The sequence below is a fragment of the Mandrillus leucophaeus genome, unplaced genomic scaffold (genome assembly GCF_000951045.1).
Source record: "Mandrillus leucophaeus isolate KB7577 unplaced genomic scaffold, Mleu.le_1.0 Scaffold510, whole genome shotgun sequence".
Lineage (NCBI taxonomy): Eukaryota > Metazoa > Chordata > Mammalia > Primates > Cercopithecidae > Mandrillus > Mandrillus leucophaeus.
In genome coordinates this window covers 98,270-119,660 of record NW_012105476.1, presented here as the reverse complement: position 1 = coordinate 119,660, position 21,391 = coordinate 98,270, and the positions used below count along the sequence as shown (strand labels likewise).

At 54.7% G+C, this 21,391-nt stretch overlaps 1 protein-coding gene across 2 annotated transcripts in view; it reads left to right on the top strand.

Moving 5' to 3' along the window:
* ATG4B (autophagy related 4B, cysteine peptidase) overlaps positions 1-21,391 on the top strand; it is a 29,577-nt gene extending 8,186 nt beyond the window's left edge. Inside the window, exons 1-13 of one of the 2 annotated variants that reach the window (XM_011996367.1) lie at positions 4,001-4,105; positions 4,261-4,332; positions 6,276-6,338; positions 6,479-6,577; positions 7,491-7,592; positions 8,248-8,320; positions 11,843-11,922; positions 13,958-14,151; positions 15,448-15,526; positions 15,851-15,996; positions 18,204-18,260; positions 18,767-18,860; positions 19,719-21,391. In XM_011996367.1, the coding sequence (XP_011851757.1) occupies positions 6,517-6,577; positions 7,491-7,592; positions 8,248-8,320; positions 11,843-11,922; positions 13,958-14,151; positions 15,448-15,526; positions 15,851-15,996; positions 18,204-18,260; positions 18,767-18,860; positions 19,719-19,792 (960 nt within the window). In that variant the 5' untranslated portion in view covers positions 4,001-4,105; positions 4,261-4,332; positions 6,276-6,338; positions 6,479-6,516 and the 3' untranslated portion in view covers positions 19,793-21,391. Of the gene's footprint in view, positions 1-4,000; positions 4,106-4,260; positions 4,333-6,275; positions 6,339-6,478; positions 6,578-7,490; positions 7,593-8,247; positions 8,321-11,842; positions 11,923-13,957; positions 14,152-15,447; positions 15,527-15,850; positions 15,997-18,203; positions 18,261-18,766; positions 18,861-19,718 lie in introns of those variants that run through there. The other variant, XM_011996364.1, reaches the window with a different exon arrangement.

The following is a 21,391-nucleotide window of genomic DNA, read 5'->3' as shown; positions in this document are numbered from 1 at the left end:
AATTTTTTGTGTTTTTAAAAGAGATGGGATTTCACCATGTTGACCAGGCTGGTCTGGAACTCCTGACCTCAGGTAATTCCTTGGCCTCCCAAAGTGCTGGGATTACAGGCGTGAGCCACTGTGCCTGGCCTCAGTGCATTTTTGACTTAAGTATTTTCAACTTACAATGGGTTTATTGGACATGATCCCATCCTGAGTTAAGGAACATCTGTAGTCTACAAAGAGATACTTGCCAAAGTGCTCATTTAGTTCTGCTGTACTTTAAATAAAAGATATGTGTATCTTTAGTTCAAAGCTGATGCCTTGGAACGGTCTCAAACATGAGAAGAATGTTCCAACAGCAAGATGGAATCATTGTCCTGCAGCGTTGAAATTAGACCGGTGGTGTTTGCATCCTTTTTCCTTGAGAATAAATTTTGTGGATTTTAGTCTATTTACTGAATAAAGCCTAGAGGTCAAAGAATAGCAGGGACTTCTGAAGATTCAGGAGTGGCTTTAGGGAGATAGCGGGGACATCGTGATGGTTTTCAGCTCTTTAAAAAGATAGGTGTGGGTCAGGTGCGATGGCTCACACCTGTAATCCCAGCACTTTGGGAGGCCAAGGCAAATGGGTCACTTAAGGTCAGGAGATCGAGACCATCCTGGCCAACATGGTGAAACCCTGTCTCTACTAAAAATACAAAAATTAGCCGGGCATGGTGGCGGGTGTCTGTAATCCCAGCTACTCGGGAAGCTGAGGCGGGAGAATTGCTTGAACCTGGAAGATGGAGGCTGCATGCAGCCAAGATCATGCCACTGCACTCCAGCCTGGGCAACACCGTGAGACTCCATCACCAAAAAAAAAAAAAAAAGGCACGGACCTTAATTCATCCCAACTCAGTTTTTGTAATCATGTGCAGAAACAAGTAACCTTATATATATAAAAAGGTGGGAGAGAATGTAAACTTGGACTTTATTTATTCACAGTCACCAAGCAGTTTGGTTGATACTGTCTCTGAAAGCATGGACAAGTGAAATGTGTAAGAGCAGAGCTCTTGGGGGCCAGGTGCAATGGCTCATGCCTGTAATCCCAGCACTTCAGGAGGCTGAGGCGGATGGATTGCTTGAGCCTAGGAGTTTGAGAGCAGCTTGACAACATCATGAGACCCCATCTCTACAAAAAATACAAAAATTAGCTGAGTGTGGTGGCACATGCCTGTAGTCTCAGCTGCTCAGGAGACTGAGACTGGAGGATTGATTGAGCTTGGGAGTTTGAGGCTGCGGCAAGCTGTGATTGCACCACTGTACTGCAGCCCGGGTGACCACATGAGACCCTGTCTCCGGAAAAAAAAAAAAAGAAAGGAAAAAAAAAGAGCAGAGCTCTTGGACAAAGCCCTGCTGTGGAAAGCTTGCTTCATCTGGCTCCAGCCACTCCACAACGCCTGTCTTCTTGCTCAGGAAGCCACAGCACTGCTCTAGGAAAAGGGCAGAGAGGGGCCGGGGTCTCCCACAGCTGAGAATCCTTAAACGATGCCCGTAGGGCCCTCTGCTGTGGATTTGGTAGTTCTGCCTGCACCGAGGGAGATGCTTGCAGGTACTTCCAAACCCTGTTTGGGAATTAGCTGCGCGTACAATTCAGGCTTTTAGGTCTAATAAAATGTGTGTGCCTTTGACCCTGTGGTTCTGAGTCCTTGATGTTAATGACAGAGCTGACATTGGAGCCCTTCTGTCTGCCAGCCAGCCGTCACAGCCACTTGCTGAGGCTGTCCTGTAATTATCCCATTTTATGGATGAGGGAACATTCACACCTAGAAGTTAAGTAAGTGGTCCAGGAAACTACAGTTTACCAGTACCCAGGCTGGACTTTGACTTCGGACTGCCCCCTGCCTCTGTGCACAGCTCAGAAGTACACACACGATGCTTTGTAGTGTCAGCTGACGTGGAGATCTGTGTTCACGTAGAATGCCGCGGAAACCACGGGCATAGTGTGATTTCACCTATGAACCTGCGCATAAAGACTCTGGAAGGAGTCATTGCTGGGCCACGAGGCTTCACGTGATTTGTGTATTTTTGTAGTCTTCAGTATTGTTTTATAATTAGCGTGTCATTCATCTCGAAGTGTGGGGTGGTTATCAAATAGTAAATTTAGGTGTGGGAGAAATTTATAAGTGATTGATTTTCAAAAGATTGCTATGAAGTTGCTGGTGAAGGATGAGTGATCAGGCACCATCAGAGCTGGAGAGGCAGCAGATGAGAGTTGTGTGTTCCCGGTTGCCTGAAGAGTAGCTGGAGAGAGATGCCTCTGGTGCCAGCCCAGAATACGCGATGTGCATCTCGTCACGTGGGTGTTTGGGCTGGTGCCTTGCTGCTGGCTGGCGCCTTCTTTTCAGGAACATTGTGGGACATGGGTATCCTCAGCCACAGTTTTGTGGACAGGAAGACCCTGGGCCTCTCTAGTTTCTTTTTCTTCTTCTTCTTCTTGAGATGGAGTTTCACTCTTGTCGCCCGGGCTGAAGTGCAGTGGCGCAATCTCAGGTCACTGCAGGGTCAACCTCTGGATTCAAGTGATTCTCCCGTCTCAGCCTCCCAAGTAGCTGGGATTACAGGTGCCCGCCACCATGCCCGGCTAATTTTTGTACTTTTAGTAGAGACAGAGTTTCACCATACTGACCCACGCTGGTCTCAAACTCCTGGCCTCAGGTGATCTGCCCACCTCGGCTTCCCAGAGTGCTGGGATTATAGGCGTGAGCCACTGTGCCTGGCCTAGTTTCTTAACTGAAATAAAACAGAGTAAGATGGCGTGCAGGGCTCATTAGTGCAGCGGGTAAACACCATGACTCTGCAGCCAGCCGCAACCTCAGAAAGTGGGGTGTTGCTGGCCGGGCACGATGGCTCATGCCTGTCATCCCAGCACTTTGGGAGGCCGAGGCGGGCAGATCCATAGGTCAGAAGATCGAGACCATCCTGGCTAACATGGTGAAACCCCGTCTCTACTAAAAATACAAAAAATTAGCCGGGCGTGGTGGCGGGTGCCTGTGGTTCCAGCTACTCGGGAGGCTGAGGCAGGAGAATGGCGTGAACCCTGGAGGCAGAGTTTGCAGTGAGCGGAGATCACTGATGCCACTGCACTCCAGCCTGGGTGACAGAGCAAGACCCCATCTCAAAAAAAAAAAAAGAAAGAAAGAAAGTGGGGGTGTTGCCACATGGAAGTGGTGGCAGTGCTTTTCTGGTAGCATTGTTGGAATGAAAACAGGTTCAGTCGTTGGTTACTAGGCTCTTTGTACCCAGGTACCTCTGGGGACTTGGCAGAGAGTTCGATCTCTCAGTGTCCAGGGGTGGACTTCCTACCTAGGAGTAGCACCGCATTCTTCTCCAGCACCTGCTCCTAACCAGGAAATTGGGGTAGACCAGAACCCCTAGTCTTCCCAGCAGCTCAGTGTTTCTTGCCCCAGAGCATGTGCCTTCATCACAGTGACTCTGAACATGCTGACAAGGTGCCATTTGGTAAACCTTAGGATGGCCATGAAAAATGACTCCTTGTTCTGTTTCTTCTGTGGCTTCCCTTGTGAGCAAAGATGAAGGGGGTGGTTTCATTTTATTTTTGTCCTTTACGTTTTAAACATGTTTTAAGTCTAAAGTAAGCGCTCAAATCGGGTGGCTTTTTTTATTTTTTTGCTTTCTCGCCCCTCAGGTTGGCCCCTAGCTTGGCCTCACCCTCGTGTCAGCTGTTAGACACTGACTCAGTGGCTCAGAATATGAAAGGCTCAGAGAGTAGCATGCTGGCCCCACCTCCCTGTCCCCGTACCTTAGCGGAGCAGCTGCCCAGCAGGGCCTTCTGCACTTTCCCAAGAGTTTACTCCATCCATGGTGGGTGTCTTGGTACGCCCGAGATACGAGAGGGTGTGCTGCTGTTGCAAGAATTTACGATTGTTCTCTTCAGCACAGAAGTGCTATAAATGATTCTTTTGATACTAGTTTATGAAATTATAAATGTCTGATAATTGTGCGTCTTTGGTTTCAACAGCCACTCTGACCTACGACACTCTCCGGTTTGCCGAGTATGAAGATTTTCCGGAGACCTCAGAGCCCGTTTGGATACTGGGTAGAAAATACAGCATTTTCACAGGTATCGGCTGTACTGGAGCCCACCCTGGTCTGACCGCTTGGCCTGCAGAAGCATTTTGTGATCATTGTTCTCTGCTAACTCTGCCATAACATGTGACTTGCAAACTTAAGGCGTTGTGTGTGTGTGTGTTTTTTTTTCTTTTAAACAACCTCTAGAAAAGGACGAGATCTTGTCTGATGTGGCATCTAGACTTTGGTTTACATACAGGAAAAACTTTCCAGCCATTGGTAAGTACTCTGTTTTATTACAACACGGGACAAAATATACATGTTTTTAGGAAAGAGAAAAACTTACGCTTGTAGATTTGACTTCAATATGCCACGTGCTTCATTTGAATCTTCACAGCAATCCTGGTTAAATGAATTGGCCGAGGCCTCCCTTGTAGTAGTGGCAGAGCTAGAATCCACGGCCTGACTCCAGGCCAGTGTATTTTCAACTGCAAATCACAATTTATTCCTGCAGCTGGAAGTCAGTGTCGTGAGTCACGACCAACATTGTTTTAAATGTAGGACAGAATGGCATAGAAAACTGTGTGTCCGCCGTGGGCAGGCAGCATGTTGCTTCAGGGATTTTAGTTTTAGTTGCGTATTTGAATGTGTGTTCTGGGTCACAGCTCTGCAACGTGTTTCTTACTTAGGTCCAGAATGTTTGGAAGCCATTCTCTGTAGCCCTCGTCTTTTTTAGTATTTTCCACACTTACCTGTGGGGAGATTTGAAGGGCCAGGTGAATGTGACATGTTTTTATGTAACGCTAAAGTACGTTCTGTTAAAAGCCATTCATCAGTGTTGTATGCCCTGGAGCTGGCAGGAGATGGGGACTGGTTCTCAGCCTTGCTCTCACCAGCGGAGAACTGAGGCCGGAGGTGAGGGCTGGGCTGGCGTCACGCTTCCTCAGTGCCGGGTCAGGGTTTGGTCCCTCTTCTAGGGGTAGTTTCATTCTTTATCCTGAAGTGAGGTGGAAGTCAAATAGCCACAGTGGCTTGACGTTGGAGAACACTGACGCGTAGGGACATACGACAGTGTCTCCTTAGGTTGATATTTGATGACACACCTTGTCAGATGTACCCTGGGAATATTGATATTTAATGATATATTTTAATGACACACCTTGTTAGATGTGCCCTGGGAATAGCTGCTCGTTCCACAAGGGCTTGTTTTGCAGCTGAACTTGCTCTCTGGGCGGCCTTGGATGCAGGTTTGTCCCCAGCCTCCATCTCCTTCACAGCCACCCTGCTGCGTGCTGGGAAGGAGAACAGGACTGGAGCGAAGCTTTTCTGGTTTGGCAGAGGCCCTGTGGAGGAGGTAGAAGCTGGGGATGAACCCTGCAGATGAAGCAGCCCTATTGCAGTCCTGAAGGTCAAGTGTGGTGTGTTTCCTTCTTAGCCCCACAGAGATGATTTTTTAAAATTATTAATTCATTTTTTTAATAGATGGAGTGTCGCCATGTTGCCCAGGCTGGACTTGAACTCCTGGGCTCAAGCAGTTCTCCCTCAGCCTCCTGAGTGTCTGGGACTACAGGTGCACACCAGCACGCCTGGCTCTGAGATAAGTTTTTATCAGCAGTGGAGCGAGGGTGATCATGGGCACTGCTGATTGGGTTCTCGGTGGGTGACAGCCACCACTACCCCAAGACACAGGGTTTATCGTCCTTGCCAGTGCGTGGAGAAGCTGCCGGAAGCCCAAAGGTGGGCACAGGGCGAACCCTGTGGTCTGACCCCTGAATCTCTGCTTCTCACTGTGGTGTGCAGCCACCGGCCAGCCTCTTGCCTGCCACACAGGTGGCCCTCTCTGTTGTCACTGCTGTGCGGTGGCATTCCACTGGACCCCTGCTATGGACTGGCAGTGTTTCCCACGTGCCTGTCACGTGCCGCACGGTTCCATGGTGCATGTTGTCCATCTTCCTGGGCCCCAGGGAGTGGCTGTGAGGGAAGGGCCCAGGCACCGGTGCTGGAAGGGCTGAGTTGCCGCGCTTGTGGCCCTTCCGGTGCTCTCGGCAGCACTGGTTGTCATCGAACCTTTGAATTTCTGCCTTTCTGGTAATTGGAAAATGACTTGTCTTGTTTAACTTTGCGTTTTCTGGATGACTTATGGGGGTCAGTGTCTTCATATGTTTGTGAGACCTTCTTTTTGCTCCGTGACTGACTTGTTCATGTGTTTTGCCCATTTTGAGGAGGTTGTCGGGACATTTCACTCTCCAGTAAATGTGGCCCTTGGCGTTACTGAGTCCTAAGAGGTGTGTGTTGCCCCAAGTGGAGCTGATGGATGAGGGAGTCGGTGCCTGTGGTGTGGGACTGACCCGCTGCCTCCTGCCAGTGGGCTCGTGGCCTGTGGGGCCCTCTGGCCATGAGCACTTCTCTCTGTCTGCCATGACAGGGGGGACAGGCCCCACCTCGGACACAGGCTGGGGCTGCATGCTGCGGTGTGGACAGATGATCTTTGCCCAAGCCCTGGTGTGCCGGCACCTAGGCCGAGGTGAGTCACAGCCCTGGGGAGGGCGCATGGCCCGGTGTTCTCAGGAAGCAAAGGGGACTGTGGGGTCAGGGCTTTTTAGAGCAGGTCACAGGTAAAACACAAAGTAGAAATTGAGGTTTTCTTGAACGATAAGCCACTTGTTTTTATTGATTTAAAAAACTGACTTCAAAGAATGCTGATAAATCAGCCTGGGCAACATGGCAAGACCCCGTCTCTACAAAAAATATAAAAATTAGCCAGGCATGGTGGCTCCTGCCTGTAGTCCCAGCTGCTCAGGAGACTGATACGGAGAATTGCTGGAACCCGGGAGATGGAGGCTGCAGTGAGCTGAGATTGCGCCACTGCACTCCAGCCTCTGCAACAGAGTTAGACCCTATCTGGAAAAAAAAAAAAAAAAAAAGATGAATGCGCTGAAACTGTTTTCTGTACAGATTTGTTTTGATAACTTGGCATATATGTATTTGAAATCCTGGAGAACATGGGTTTTTACTTTTAAAAGATTCTGGTCGGGCATGGTGGCTCACGCCTGTAATCCCAATACTTTTTTTTGCCGAGACGGGTGACCTTGTGATCCAAGGTCAGGAGATCAAGACCATCCTGGCCAGCATGGTGAAACCCCATCTCTACTAAAAATAAAAAAATGAGCTAGGCGTGGTGGCACACGCCTATGGTCCCAGCTACTTGGGAGGCTGAGGCAGGAGAACCGCTTGAACCCGGGAGGCGGAGGTTACAGTGAGCCGAGATTGCACCGCTGCACTCCAGCCTGGGTGAGAGCGCGAGACTCTGTTTCCAAAAAAAAAAAAGAAATTCTGAAAAAGGTTTGGATGCCATCTGTATCTTGAGTGAAAGTGAAGACTTGTTTCTTGTTTCTCATATTTACGGGAGAGCATACCTGTAATTTTTTTTCCAATAGATTGGAGGTGGACACAAAGGAAGAGGCAGCCAGACAGCTACTTCAGCGTCCTCAACGCGTTCATCGACAGGAAAGACAGTTACTACTCCATTCACCAGATAGGTGGGAGGCTGCAGATTGTGCCAGGCCCCCCCCCCGGGCTGTTTGGAGAGGGTGGAGTGGTCGGTGGAATGGTCGGTTTCCCGTAAGAGATTTTCTGGTGTTGTGGGATGTGGAGCAAGAGGCTGTAAACCTGTAAACACTGCCTCTGACGGCCTGTGCACTGCTGTCACATCACCCCCGTGGCATCCCACGTCACCCCCGTCCCACCCCGGCCCAGACCCTGGGCCTTGGCCTTCCGGCTGTCCATGCGGCTTGCAGTGCCTGGTGCTCGGCACAGCCTGGGGAAATTGGCCTCACCCCATCAGTGAATGTGAATGCTCAGATTGGCGTGGAGCGAGTAAAGAGGAGCTGGCCTTTCTTGCAGGCAAGGCCGGCTTTTGAGCCTGTGTTTTCGCTTACAGAAGGAAGTGGTCCCTTCGTTTCCGGCCTCTCCCCTTTTCTAAGTTCATAGCGAAGGACAGTCCCCGAGACCTTGTTTGTCCCTTTACGCCTCCCCCAATCTTGTTGGGGCATGCTTCCATCTGAGGCTGGGTAGGGTGCTGTCCAGGCCTTCCTGTGATGTCTCCTGGCACCACGTGCCACCAGAGGTCAGGGCTGGGGGCACTGGGATGGTCGGGGCGGGTGTGTGTCGCTAATCTGGATCTGTTCCCTGCAGCGCAAATGGGAGTTGGCGAAGGCAAGTCCATAGGCCAATGGTACGGGCCGAACACTGTCGCCCAGGTCCTCAAGTATGTACTGAACTTCCACTGCCGGGCACGGGGCAGCAGGGATGTTCCCTGGGGGTTAAATTCTCCTTGAGTTTTATGGTACGGGCCGAACACTGTCGCCCAGGTCCTCAAGTATGTACTGAACTTCCACTGCCGGGCACGGGGCAGCAGGGATGTTCCCTGCGGGTTAAATTCTCCTTGAGTTTTTATGGCTACAGGAAATAAGGGGTCTCTAATTATTTACTTCAGGGCTCTCGGAAGGTTGCCCAGAGGTGACTGTGCCAAGTGGTCTTGTGAATGGGAATTTATGTTTTCTAGTCAAATGAACACCATGGTCCAGATCCTGGCTGGCAGATTGGACCCTTGTTCTTTGTCTGCTGCGGGGATCCACCTGTAATGGTGGCTTCTGGTGGGGTGGGCTGCTGAAGCTGGTCTGCAGCCATCTGTGCAGGTGCCGGGCCCTTCCACCTCTGCGGGCCTTGCCACCTGCCTTTCTCACGTTACCCGGAGACTCCCTGCAGCCGCGGAGACTCCCTGTAGCCTCGCTCGCCTTCCCATGCACATCAGCGTCTGAAAGTGCTCTCTGCACCTGCTCTGCACCTGCTTCGTCTCGCGCCTCACTCAGCCCCATTGCATGCTTCCCTCTGCGGCTTCCCCGCTCCCGCCCCCCAGATTCCTCTGAGATGTCCTCCTGGCAGTTCCAGAAACTTGCCTGTGGTTTCAGCTTTGTGTCCACTCTTCATTCCTCTTGATCCATCCGGGGTCATTTGGTCTGATTCCAGGTGTCCCGGCATCCCAGCATTTTTGGGGAGGCTCTGGCCAGTTCCCCCAGGACCTGCCCCCTCAGGGTCTCCTCCCTACTGGTCCAAAGGCCACTGTCTCCCCAGCCTGTCTTCAGCCATGGCTCACTTGAAGCCTCTCCTTCTGCATCTGCCTGTTCTGTATCCCACACGAAGTCCTCAGGCACCCCACGTTCCACGTTCCTGAAATGGCCCTGTCTCCCCTCACCCACAGCTCGCTCCTCAGCACGGCAGTCACTGCCTCCACCCAGCTTTTCTGTCAGGTTCTTTGGGGTCCTGCACAAGTCCATCTCTCCCACATCCCACGTCACCCCTGTCCCACGTCACCAGTCTGCTCCTCCGTCTCCTGGGCCCGCCCTGTGTTTGGCGTGGCACCTGCTAAGTCCCCACTGCGTGCCCTTCAGAGTCCTCTGTCCAGCAGCTCCCCAGGCCCCACTATACCCCCACTTACACTTCCTCTTGCTGCTGCCTGGAGTGGCCCCATCAAGTCAGTGCTGTTTCTCTGGAAACACCAGGCCACTCACCATGCTCACTGTTTCTCCTGGTCCCCTGCCCGCTCCCCACCAGCTCCCACCCCTGTTGCTGGATGATCTTCCCCAACCTGCAAGTGCTGCTGCACCCAAGCACACAGACGGCTTCCACAGTTACACCTGCAGGGCTGATTTGTCCCTGGACTCCAGGCTCAGGTCCAGCTGCTTATTCTGCATTTCCACCTGGGTGTCTGTGGTGCATGGTGACCTGACAGCCAGAGCTCTTGCTGGCCACAGCCTGCTTCTCCCACAGTGGTCCTTCAGGTGTTCAAACCAAAATCTGGGATTGTTCTAGACCCCTCTTTCTTTTTGAGATGGAGTCTTGCTCTGTTGCCAGGCTGGAGTGCAGTGGCGTGATCTCAGCTCACTGCAACCTCTGCCTCCTGGGTTCAAGTGATTCTCCTGCTTCAGCATCTCGAAGTACTGGGATTACAGGCATGAGCCACCGCACCTGGCCAGGACTCCTCTTTCTTTTTTTTTTTTTTATTTCGAGACAGAGGATAGCTCTGTAGCCCAGGCTGGAGTGCAGTGGCGCGATCTTGGGCTCACTGCTACCTCCGCCTCCTGGGTCCCAGTTCAGGCAGTTCTCCTGCCTTAGCCTCCCAAGTAGCTGGAATTACAGGCATGCACCACAATGCCCAGCTAATTTTTGTATTTTTAGTAGAGATGGGATTTCACCATGTTAGCCAGGCTGGTCTTGAACTCCTGACCTTGTGGTCCACCCGCCTCGTCCTCCCAGAGTGCTGGGATTACAGGCGTGAGTCACCAAACCCGGCCAGTTCCTCTTTCTTTCAATGGGCCCATTCAAAATATGTCCAGACTCTGACCAGTGTTCATCCTTTAACTCCCTGTGCTGGTCCAAGCCCCATCTTCTTCCTTCTTGTTGATCTTCCTTCTCTCTTTGTCATCCTAGAGTCTCTTTAGCAAATAACAGCAGAGTCATCTGCATCAGACACATTGGCCACTGCTCTGCCCTGAACTGCCCTGGCACTTCGCTGCTGACTCAGGCGGGGTGCTCTACCCCACCTCCCTGGCATAACACCTTGTGCTCCGGGGACACACCAGCCTTGGGGCCTTTGCACGTGTGGTCCCTGGCACTTGGACCCTGCTCCCACCACACCTGCCTGGGTTGTGCCCCATGTCTGCGCAGGTACCCTTTGGCGCCCAGGGGTAGCTACGTTAGTAGCGCCACTCCCCGTTCCTGCGTTACTGTTCTCTGCAGTGCCGACCACTGGCCCACGTGGCTGCTGCTTCCTTGTTTGCCCTTCGCCAGGTCAGCTTTGCCAGTGCCGCTGTGTCCCTTGTGTGTGGATGCATCTTCAGCGCTGCAGCTGGGCTGGAGGTGGGAGGAGGAAGGTGGTGTGGGGGTGGGGCGGGGAAGCAAGCTGTCCTCCCATCTTCTGCACTGCAGCTGGGCTGGAGATGGGAGGAGGGAGGTGGTGGAGTCGGGGGTGGGGGTCAGACTGTCCTCCCAGTGTCCCCTTTGGGCTTGAGCATTGGGAGGGCCTGTGTGGCCATCCCAGTCCCGTGCTCCACCCCACCCAACTCCCCTCCACAGGTCTTCCATTCTGCTCCCAGGAGCACCAGGGCCTTGCTGCCTCGGGGCCTTTTTTGTTGTTTTGCCTTTTGTTGAGGTCCTCTGACCCCACCTCCACCAGACCCGAGAGGAGATCAGAGTCCCGTTAGACTTTTAGCTGCAGAATCTGCTCTTCCTGCGGCCACGGTTCCTCCTCACTGGTGTGCACAGTCATGCTCCCCACTAAGCTGCAGGTTTCTCTGCAAGGACTCCGGTTCCTTGGTTGTCAGCTCAGCGTGTTTGGTGGAGGGGAGAGTAGAGCAGAGCATGAAGGTGCTGGGAGGCCTTCCTCAAAGTTGGCAAAACTCACAGTGTCTCAGAGCTGGGTTCATGTTCTAGTTCTTGCCTCTGTGCCAGTGAGACCAGGAAACCAGGCTGCTCAAAACCCTCTTGCGTATGCTCTCTGTGGAGACTGGGGCAAGGGGAGGCCCCCTGGGCCTCAGGCAAGAAGAAGCAGATTTACTCTGGGCTTTCTTCCTGTCTGTGGCATTGGCTATGCCCCGGACTTTAGGAACCTTGGCCCTTCTCATCCAAGAAGCACCTCTAACGCGAACACTGCTTCCCACAGCTGTCACTGCAAAGATGAGACGTCTTTGAATTGTACAAAAGCTCATGGTCATTCTCCTGCTCTCTGTAGGAAGCTTGCTGTCTTCGACACCTGGAGCTCCTTGGCAGTCCACATAGCAATGGACAACACCGTTGTGATGGAGGAAATCAGTAAGTGGCTCGGTTTCTGTGGACAAGAAAGTTGAAATTATGGGCAGCACGTGCACTTCCTCACCTGAGTCTCCACAGGAGCCTCGGCGAGTGTTGTCAGTCGCCCCGTGCCGTGCTGGAGCTCCGTGGGGCCTGCATGCCAAGACAGATGCACAGTGGCCCCGCTGTCCTCTCCTGGTGGTCATACCAAGAGAGGAGCGCCCAGGCTCTCTGGAGGCCGAGACTGGGTATCTCACGTCATGTTTTGTGTCTTGGTTACAAGTCATTTGTGAAGGCGTGCTGTACTTAGGCGCCCTCGTGTGGGAATTCTGGTGAAGTTCTGTTGCGTGCCTTGATGTGCCACAGAGATGCAGCAGCCCTCTGGCTGTACCATCTCGAAAGGCGTGTCGTGAAGGCAGAGCTCTTTTCAGCTTTCTGGAAGAAAGGTCTGCTGCAACCCTGAAGGAATCTAGGCGTGGCAGCGTTTACCTCTAGGAGGAAAACTGTGGCTCAGTTTTAACAAATGGGCTCATTGAGTGAGTTCCAAATTCATGTTTCACCTTCCATGATGTAGCCAAGCTGAGAACTCTTAAAAATGCCTCACCACCTTCTATTACTCAGGGCCACCTTTTTCCCAAGGAACTTCTCAAAACGCCCTCAATTCCAATTTTATTGAAGTTCTACAGGTACACTATTGCCTTGAATCCAGTTTTCCTTAAGAAAGAGCTCATTTAGGCCGGGCGCGGTGGCTCATGCCTGTAATCCCAGCACCTTGGGAGGCCGAGGCGGGTGGATCATGAGGTCAGGAGTTCGAGACCAACCTGGCCAACATGGTGAAACCCCGTCTCTATTAAAAATAAAAAAACTAGCCGGGCATGGTGGTACACGCCTATAGTCCCAGCTACTCGGGAAGCTGAGGCAGAAGAATCGCTTGAACCTGGGAGGCAGAGGTTGCAGTGAGCCTTGATCACGCCACTGCACTCCAGCCTGGCGACAGAGTGAGACTCCGTCTCAGAAAAAAAAAGAAGAGAAAGACCTCATTCAGAGTCACAGCCCTAACTGTGCACAGATTCACAGCGGGAGTGGGTCCTGCCCTGTGACTGGGTGTGCCAGGTCACCACACAGGTGTGTGCTGGGTCACAGACGCACCCCTTCCCTGCCTCTCTGTTTGATGCAGTGTGCCGCGTGTCACTGTCCGTCTTCACTGAATGTGCAGTGTGCCGCCTGTCACTGCCCATCTTTTGGATGCTTGATGGTCCCACCTTTGGCCAGTGGCCACCTCAGTCTGGCGATGTCTTTTGCTGTGTTGTGGCGTTTTTCTGGGTTAAGCAGATGCTGCAGGTGCCTCTGAACGTTTCCTGCCTAGCCCTGGAATCAGTCTGGCTCCTCTGAGTGGGGAGTGGTGCTGAGAAACCTCAGTCCAGGCGCCGGGCATGCTCCGTGCTCCTGGAGTGTCTTCCCCATCACTTCACCCTCCAGTTGATGAGCCCTCCGGACTCACGGGTGTGTGTAGGTGGAAGGGGTGGGAGCAATGAAAGAGGTTGCTGAGGAGGCCCGGAGGGAGCGGGTTCCGGCTGTGCTGGCACTCGCCAGGCTGGTGGGCTGCGTGGGTACAGGCTGGCGGGCGGGTACGGGCTGGCGGGCGGGTGCGGGCTGGTGGGTGGGTACGGGCTGGTGGGCTGCGCGGGTGCGGGCTGACTGGCTGCGCGGGTACAGGCTGGCGGGCGGGTACAGGCTGGCGGGCTGCGGGCACTTTTATTTCTGTGATTTTCCTCTGAAGTGCACATGGCTTTTTCTCGTACTGTTCTGTGTGTGTGCTTTATTTCACAATAAAACAAATTAAGTATGCATAGAAAATATGTCTTTTTTCTCTTGGTGGCAAGATTATGAAAAAATTTTCTTATGCTTTTCCATATTTTCTAAGTTTGAATTTCAGTGTAAGTACCTGGCTTTGTAATGCCCTTTTTCTGTTACACGATCATAATTTGCTTGCTTGCTTGTGGGAGCACTTTTGCGCAGCTGTGCTTGGTTAGTGAAAGCATGTCTCCCTTTCTAGGAAGGTTGTGCAGGACCAGCGTTCCCTGTGCAGGAGCCACTGCGTTTCCTGCAGATTCCGACCGGCACTGCAACGGATTCCCTGCCGGGGCTGAGGTCACCAACAGGCCATCGCCGTGGAGACCCTTGGTGCTTCTCATTCCCCTGCGCCTGGGGCTCACGGACATCAACGAGGCCTACGTGGAGACACTGAAGGTGGGTCTTGCCGTGCGGCGCTTGCCCTGGGTCCCCGTCCCCTTCTCCCAGTTTTTAGTCACTTTCAGTGCGTCATCGTCATGTGGCCGTTTGTGCAGCCAGCTCTCGGGGGAGGGGTAAACGACCACGGTTTACACCATTTCCCAAGGGGTGGGTGGGCGTGAGGCACGTCCGTCAGGAGACATGCTGCTCTACTTCTTCAAGTGTCAAGGCGAATGTCGAGAATGAAAGCATGAGGCACTTGTTGTAGGGGGTCCTCGGAACCAGGTGCCACTCCTTGGCCTGACAGGGAACCCTGCCCCTCCCAGGTCTCCACGGTGCCCTAGGCATGCCCGCCCCACTCCCCCACAGCCCTCTTGGCCTGAGCTCCCTTTGGAGGGTGGGTTGGCCTGTGGTGAAGAGACTTGTGGGCTGGGCTTGGGGATGGGCAGGGCTCTGTGAGGAACTCCAGCCACAGGCTCCCCCATGTCATGAAAGTAAAAGGGGGCCAGGCCCGGTGGCTCACGCTTGTAATCCCAGCACTTTGGGAGGCCGAAGCGTGCAGATCACGAGGTCAAGAGTTCGAGACCAACCTGGCCAACATGGTGAAACCCCGTCTCTACTAAAAACACAAAAATCAGCTGGGCGTGCTGGCACACACCTGTAGTCCTAGCTACTCAGGAGGCTGAGGCAGGAGAATCGCTTGAACCCGAGAGGCAGAGCTTGCAGTGACCCGAGATTGTGCCATTGCACTCCATCCTGGGTGACAGAGTGAGACTCCATCCCAAAAAAAAAAAAAAAGCAGAAGGGAAAACCATCCTTTCTTCAGTTAACTCAAATTTTAGACTAAGGAGTCACATTTGTATGGAACTGAAATGTAGCTTTCTGTTAAAATTATTCAGTTGTCTGAACTTGGCCCCTCCCTCCAGCCTTCTGCCCACCCTGTTGTGTCCCTGCTGCCCCCGCACGTGGGCCCCATCTCCATCGCTTCTGCCCTGTCAGGTCAAAGCACTCAGCAGGGCCGCCTCCCCCACCCCTGCTCACATCTCCTGCCAGCCCCCCTCACTCCCAGCCTCCCCAAAGCCCACCTCCGACATGAAGCTTCCCTGAGCCGAGCCTGCAGATTGGGTTTCTTGCGCCTGTAGGATGTCCTGTGGTCTTTCCTGGACAGTAAGTTCTTCGGGACCATGTCCCCTCCTGTCCCCTCTTGTGTCACCCAGTTGGGTCTCAGCAGGCCCTTGGGCCCCCTATGGCAGTGGGTGGGGAGACCGTCTGCTCCCGCCTGGGACCTGTGCTCAGCTTCCTGCCCCTCCACAGCACTGCTTCATGATGCCCCAGTCCCTGGGCGTCATCGGAGGGAAGCCCAACAGCGCCCACTACTTCATCGGCTACGTTGGTGAGTCGGGTTCCCACCGTGTCCCTGTGGGCCTGTGCCCTTTAAGGGCATTCTGTGAGCAGGTTCCACACGCCAGGTGGTCACTTGAGGCCACCAGTAGAAAAGCAGCATGCTCTGAGCGGGGGGGGTTCACGTGCAGCCTGGCCACTGGCAGCCTCCTGCTTACCCCGTTCCCTGATGGTCCCATGCCCTCTGCTACCTCCCCTCCTCCTGCCTGCTGCTTCTCAGCATGATGTGGGTACAGTGGGTCTGAAACGCGGCCACCTCTGTCCCTTTCCTCTGCTGGCTCGGCCGCCCATCTGCCTGCCTGCCTCGTCCTCCCAGGTGAGGAGCTCATCTACCTGGACCCCCACACCACGCAGCCGGCCGTGGAGCCCACTGGCAGCTGCTTCATCCCGGACGAGAGCTTCCACTGCCAGCACCCACCATGCCGCATGAGCATCGCGGAGCTCGACCCGTCCATCGCTGTGGTACGTGGCGGTCTCCTGAGCACTCAGGCCCGTATTCCCAGTCATCTTGTACTGAATGCTGTTTGGGAATGACGAGGAAAATCTTCAGATTTTTGCATTTTGGTTTTTTTTCAACGTGTTGGGATGAGTATTGCGTTCATGGGGTTGGGATTCTGAAGGGCACAAGAGCCTGAACCGTGTCCTCGCACCTTCACGTCCCTCCCCCAGGCACCACCTCCTGCGCAGCCTTCATGGCCTTCGAGTGGCCCGGAAAGGGTGTGTCTGGGCGTGAGCGTGTGTGGGCACGTGCTGAGTGTGCGTGGATGAGTATGAGCCATGGTGTGTTCCCCTCACACCTACATTTAAACATGCGGGCGGCTCCTCCACCCCCTCCTGTGCCCCCTTCCTCACACCCACGTTTAAACACACGGGCGGCCCCTCCACCCCCTCCTGCGCCCCCTTCCTCACACCTACATTTAAACACGCGGGCGGTTCCTCCACCCCCTCCTGTGCTCTCTTCCTCACACCCATGTTTAAACACACAGGCGGCCCCTCCACCCCCTCCTGCGCCCTCTTCCTCACACCCACGTTTAAACACACAGGCGGCCCCTCCACCCCCTCCTGCACCACCTTTTGTTTTCCGGAGGCTCTGACTTGATCTCTCTGGGGGATTTCCTAAGAACGAGCTTCCCTGTTTTTCCATTTTGATTACCTAGTTGTGATTTTTGGTGTGTGATTTATGCAGACCTGCCTGCCCTCAAATATATTTGATGGTGAAAGAGACCAAAGAAAAACCCCTAGAAATCATGAATGACAGTGACATGCTTAGGGGAGTAGTTAACTGAGTCAGGGGCTCTGTTGTGGATGCTCTGCCCCGTTTAGGAGGAAGAAGGCAGATCTGGGCCTGAAATGGCACAGTCTCTGAGCTGTGGCACAGCCCCAGAGCGCACACCACGCTCTATGCACCTGCTGGGCAGGGTGGCAGGAGTGGGGAACATGGGCTAGAGCTGTGTGGCTCACACTTTTTTTTTTGAGACGGAGTCTCGCTCTGTCACCCAGGCTGGGGTGAGTGGCGTGATCTCGGCTCACTGCAAGCTCCGCCCCCCGGGTTCACGCCATTCTCCTTCCTCAGCCTCCCGAGTAGCTGGGACTACAGGCTCCCGCCACCATGCCTGGCTAATTTTTTGTATTTTTAATAGAGATGGGGTTTCACTGTGTCAGCCAGGCTGGTCTTGATCTCCTGACCTCGTGGTCCACCCGTCTCGGCCTCCCAAAGTGCTGGGATTACAGGCATGAGCCACCGCACCCAGCCTGGCTCACACTTCTTACCAGAACCTAGTCACGAATACGTCGTCTAACTAGAATTAAGTATGTTTGTTACCGTAAATGCAGCTTGGTGGTTTACAGTGATTGGCAGTCTCTCAGTCAGGTCAGGCTAGAGACGGGAGCGGACGCGTGAACGTTGAGGAGTTGAGACCAAAGGGGCCGCCCGGTGGGATAACTGTCCTCACCCGTGAGGAGGAGGAACGTCCCCTGTCCCCCGGGGAGAGTGCTCCCACATGAGCCGGGGCCGCGGAAACGGCGTCTTCAGAGGAAGGGAGTGCCCAGTTTGAACTTCTCCCATTTCGTCTTTGTTTTCCCCGTTTCTTTTTCTTCCTGTGTTAACATCGGCACGTCTGGCAGCGTTAATCCCTAGTGACTGTCGTTACAGGCGGCTTCCTAGTGACTGTCGTTACAGGCGGCAGCTTTAAGGATGTGATTAGGGTGATCCTCGGCAGGTCCCCTGTCTCCTCAGCAGGAGGCTCCCCGTGGCAGTTCTCAGTGGCCTTTGCCACCAGTTGCTACCAAGCTTCCAGGGAGATGCTGGGTGAAGGCTGAGACCCAGCGGCCCTGCCTCACAGTCGCACTTGGCCCGAACTCATAACCTGCCTCATTTCTGGAAGATTCGGTGAAGCCTAACAAATGCACACCACATACCATCGCGTGGGTGAATCAAGGCAGAGCAACATAGTGGAACCTGAGGGGAGCTGGGCACTGGTGCAGCAGGCCGTGCACAGGGCACCCTCGGGGCTCCCTTCCCGGCCCCAGGAGGCGAGACAGGCCGGAGTGTGCAGCACTTGCACGCTGGGGGCCTTTGGTACGCCACTAGCAGTGGGAACGGAAGCCCCTGCCTCTTCGCTGACGGCAGATGTGGGTGTACTGTTCTGCTCATAGTCATTTCGTTTTAGGGGTTTTTCTGTAAGACTGAAGACGACTTCAATGACTGGTGCCAGCAAGTCAAAAAGGTTGGTAGCCGCCCCACCACCCGCAGCCGAGCTGGACCGCCCAGGGAGACAGGCAGTGGGGTGTGCAGGGGCCAAAGGCCAGCGTCCAGGTCTCAGGCAGCCTCACGGGGCGGGGGGAGCTTTGTCCTGCCTGGCACAGCTGTGCAGCTGAACAGGGTGGGGTGTCCTGGATTGCCCACCTGGCAACACGGTTAACAACCCTGGGGACGGATGTTGCGTGTTGACTTTAGAATGGGATTTCCAGTGTCCTCATCCGTCTCCTGTTGAGATGGGGGTGGTGATGGGGTGCCGAGCTGCGCTGGCTGAGTGCGTGTGGCCCACCCCCCTCTGCCATCGTGGTCAGACTGTGTGTTGATCGCCACATTGGGTCCTCGTGTAGCCGTTAGTGTGGAAGCTGCCTCTGTTCTCATCAGTGAAGTGGAATGACAGTCAGGTTTGGCCCCTTTCTCTGGGCTGCAGCAAGCACTGGGGTGAGGCTGCCCCTAATGACCATGTCTCACTAACAGCTGTCTCTGCTCGGAGGCGCCCTGCCCATGTTTGAGCTGGTGGAACAGCAGCCTTCACACCTGGCCTGCCCCGATGTCCTGAACCTGTCCCTAGGTGAGAACTGCAGCTGCAGGGCCAAGTCCAGGTGGGGTCCCTCGGAGGTGGGGTCCCTCGGGGGTGCGGTCCCTCGGGGGTGCGGTCTGTGCCCTTGCTTCCCCAGTCCTGGCCCCCTTGGTTTTGACTATTAAGGTGTGTGTGAGCCTCAACTGTGAGCACTTGGCAGTGGTTTGCCTGTGAGACCAGGGGCAGAGTGGAGCGTCCTCTCCTCCAAGCCTGCGCCCAGCAACCCGGGACCCCCATCGCCTTACCCACCCGCGCTGCCTGCCCAGGGCACTGTGGAGCTGGGTGTGCTCCCATGGGGTCCTCACGGCTCTGGAGCAGACAGAACACACAGACTCTGTGATGACGCAGTCCTGGGTGGGGGACTCGTCCACTTGGGCACCACTGGCCATGGGTGGCGTAGACCCCTTGGACCATGGCTAATGTGCCGAAGGATCCGGCCTGGGCTCGCGCAGTGAAGCGAGTGTGTGGCCGCGAGCTTGTCCTCCTCGTACCTGTCTCACCATGAGAAGCTCTACAAGGCAGTGACAGTGGAACCACTCCTGATGACCACAAGGGTCAGGGGGCAGCGTGGGAGACACAGGACAGAGGCCCCCTCAGGCCTGAGATAGTGCCGGCCGCCCCCGTCTTCCTCACCCTGCCCTGCTCCTCTTCTCTGCTCCCTCCCCCCATATTCGCAGGTCTCCACAACCCTGGGCCTTTTCACAGCTGCTTGGGGACAGCTGTCTGTGGGCCCCTCAGGGTGGGGCTGCAGAGCAGGTGCTGCTCGGTCTGCCCCATGCCAAGGGCACTTGACTCACACGGAAGTAGCCCACCTGAGATGCCTGATGAGCTATGTCCTGTTCCTTCTAGATTCTTCTGATGTAGAGCGACTGGAAAGATTCTTCGACTCAGAAGATGAAGACTTTGAAATCCTGTCCCTTTGAAAATCCTGGGGTCGGGGGTGGCACCTGTGAGAGCCTGGGGCTCCTGGTGCCGCCGCACTTCATCCATCCCGCCCGCTCGCCTGCCGAGGGCCGCGCCCCGTGCTGCCTCCCCCCAGAGGGCCACCCGCTCTGCTCGTGGACTGAGGCTGCGCTGCCCGGGAGGCCTTACTGCTTGGTGTCCGACTGCCCAGCTCAGAGTGCCCGTCAGGGCCTGTGCATCTGCACACAGAGCCGTCTGTCAGGAGCTTCCAGAGCGTTCTCTGGACACTGCCAGCCCCGCGTTAGCGCCTGGGCCTCAGTCCCACTTGCTCCCAGGCGCCGGTTCTGTGGTTGGTTTGGAATTAAAGTCCTGTTTGAAGTTGTCAGACACAGACATGGATTTCTGGGGCGCTTCCTGAGTCAGTCTCAGAAGACCTGTGCAGGCTGGCGTGAGAGGAGCAGCAGCCACGCTGCGGCCCCACGCCCAAGGACCGGGCTGCTCTCGAGGGGGCGCCCATGGCTGTGTCCTCTGCCCAGCCTGGTTACCAAGGGCGACCTCAGTGGGAGATGAGGTCAGAGGAACAAAGGCAAAGGTTGCTTTGGGGAGAGAAGTATTCAGGAAGTGGGTGTGTGGGAAACCTGAAGATGGCGTGCAGAGGACACGGCGTGGGCAGCCTGGGCAGAAGGGCGGCTGGCTGTCCTGGGGCTGCTGCTAGAGTGCCTGTCCTCAGAGTGTCCCTTTCCAGGGCTGTGGCATTCTGTGGTGGCTTCCCCAGGTGTGGCGAGGGGTGGGGCGGGGCCTCCACCTGTGACAGTCGGGCTCGGGGGTGGACAGTGTGCTTCTCCTAGGAGCCTTCCCTGTGTCCTTGCCTTGCTGAGAATTGCCCTCCTGTGTCACTGAGGTGTTAGGTGGTTTAGGGCCAAAAGGGGAAAACCACTCGAGCCTTGTGGTGTGTGATGGGCAGACATCACAGGGTGGCATCCCCTGGTGGCATTTCCGGAACCTCAGCCCTGATTCCAGAACCCACCACCGCCTGACCCTGTGTAACCTGCTGTCCTGGGTCCCGGAGTGTACTCTGCCCCGCTGCTGTGCTGCCTTCCTGGGGAAGTGGCTTTGCCCCACTAGGGAATGTAACCAGGAGGGCTTGGGGAGCGTGGGCACGGCAAGCATGGGCACCTTTCTCATGAGCACCTACTGTGGCGTTGGCAGGACTCGCTGCTGCTGCTTGTATAGGTGTGGGGACCAGAGATCCCCTCAGGACACACGCCGCCCGCTCTGCAGTGAGTGGCCCACCTGGGTAGCAGAGGACACCATCCCCAGTCCCCCCCCAAGACATAGTTTATTTCCTCGTATCCTTTCTCCCTTGGGCGTAGTTGGGGTGGGGAAGGAGGGAAGGCTGGGGCGATCTTCATTCCTTGGGCTCTGCGTCTGAGTCCATGGTGCACCGCTGTGCTGGGAGCTGTGGGGGCCTGCTGTAGTGGGAGTGTGGAACACCTTGACCAAAGGGGAGCTTTTTCTTGTGTGTTTTGAAAAAGGCTTAATGAAGAGAATGTTGTTCATTCGTAGTAGTATAGTTTGCAATTCTTAATGGCAAATAATAAGTTTCAGTAGAAAACAAA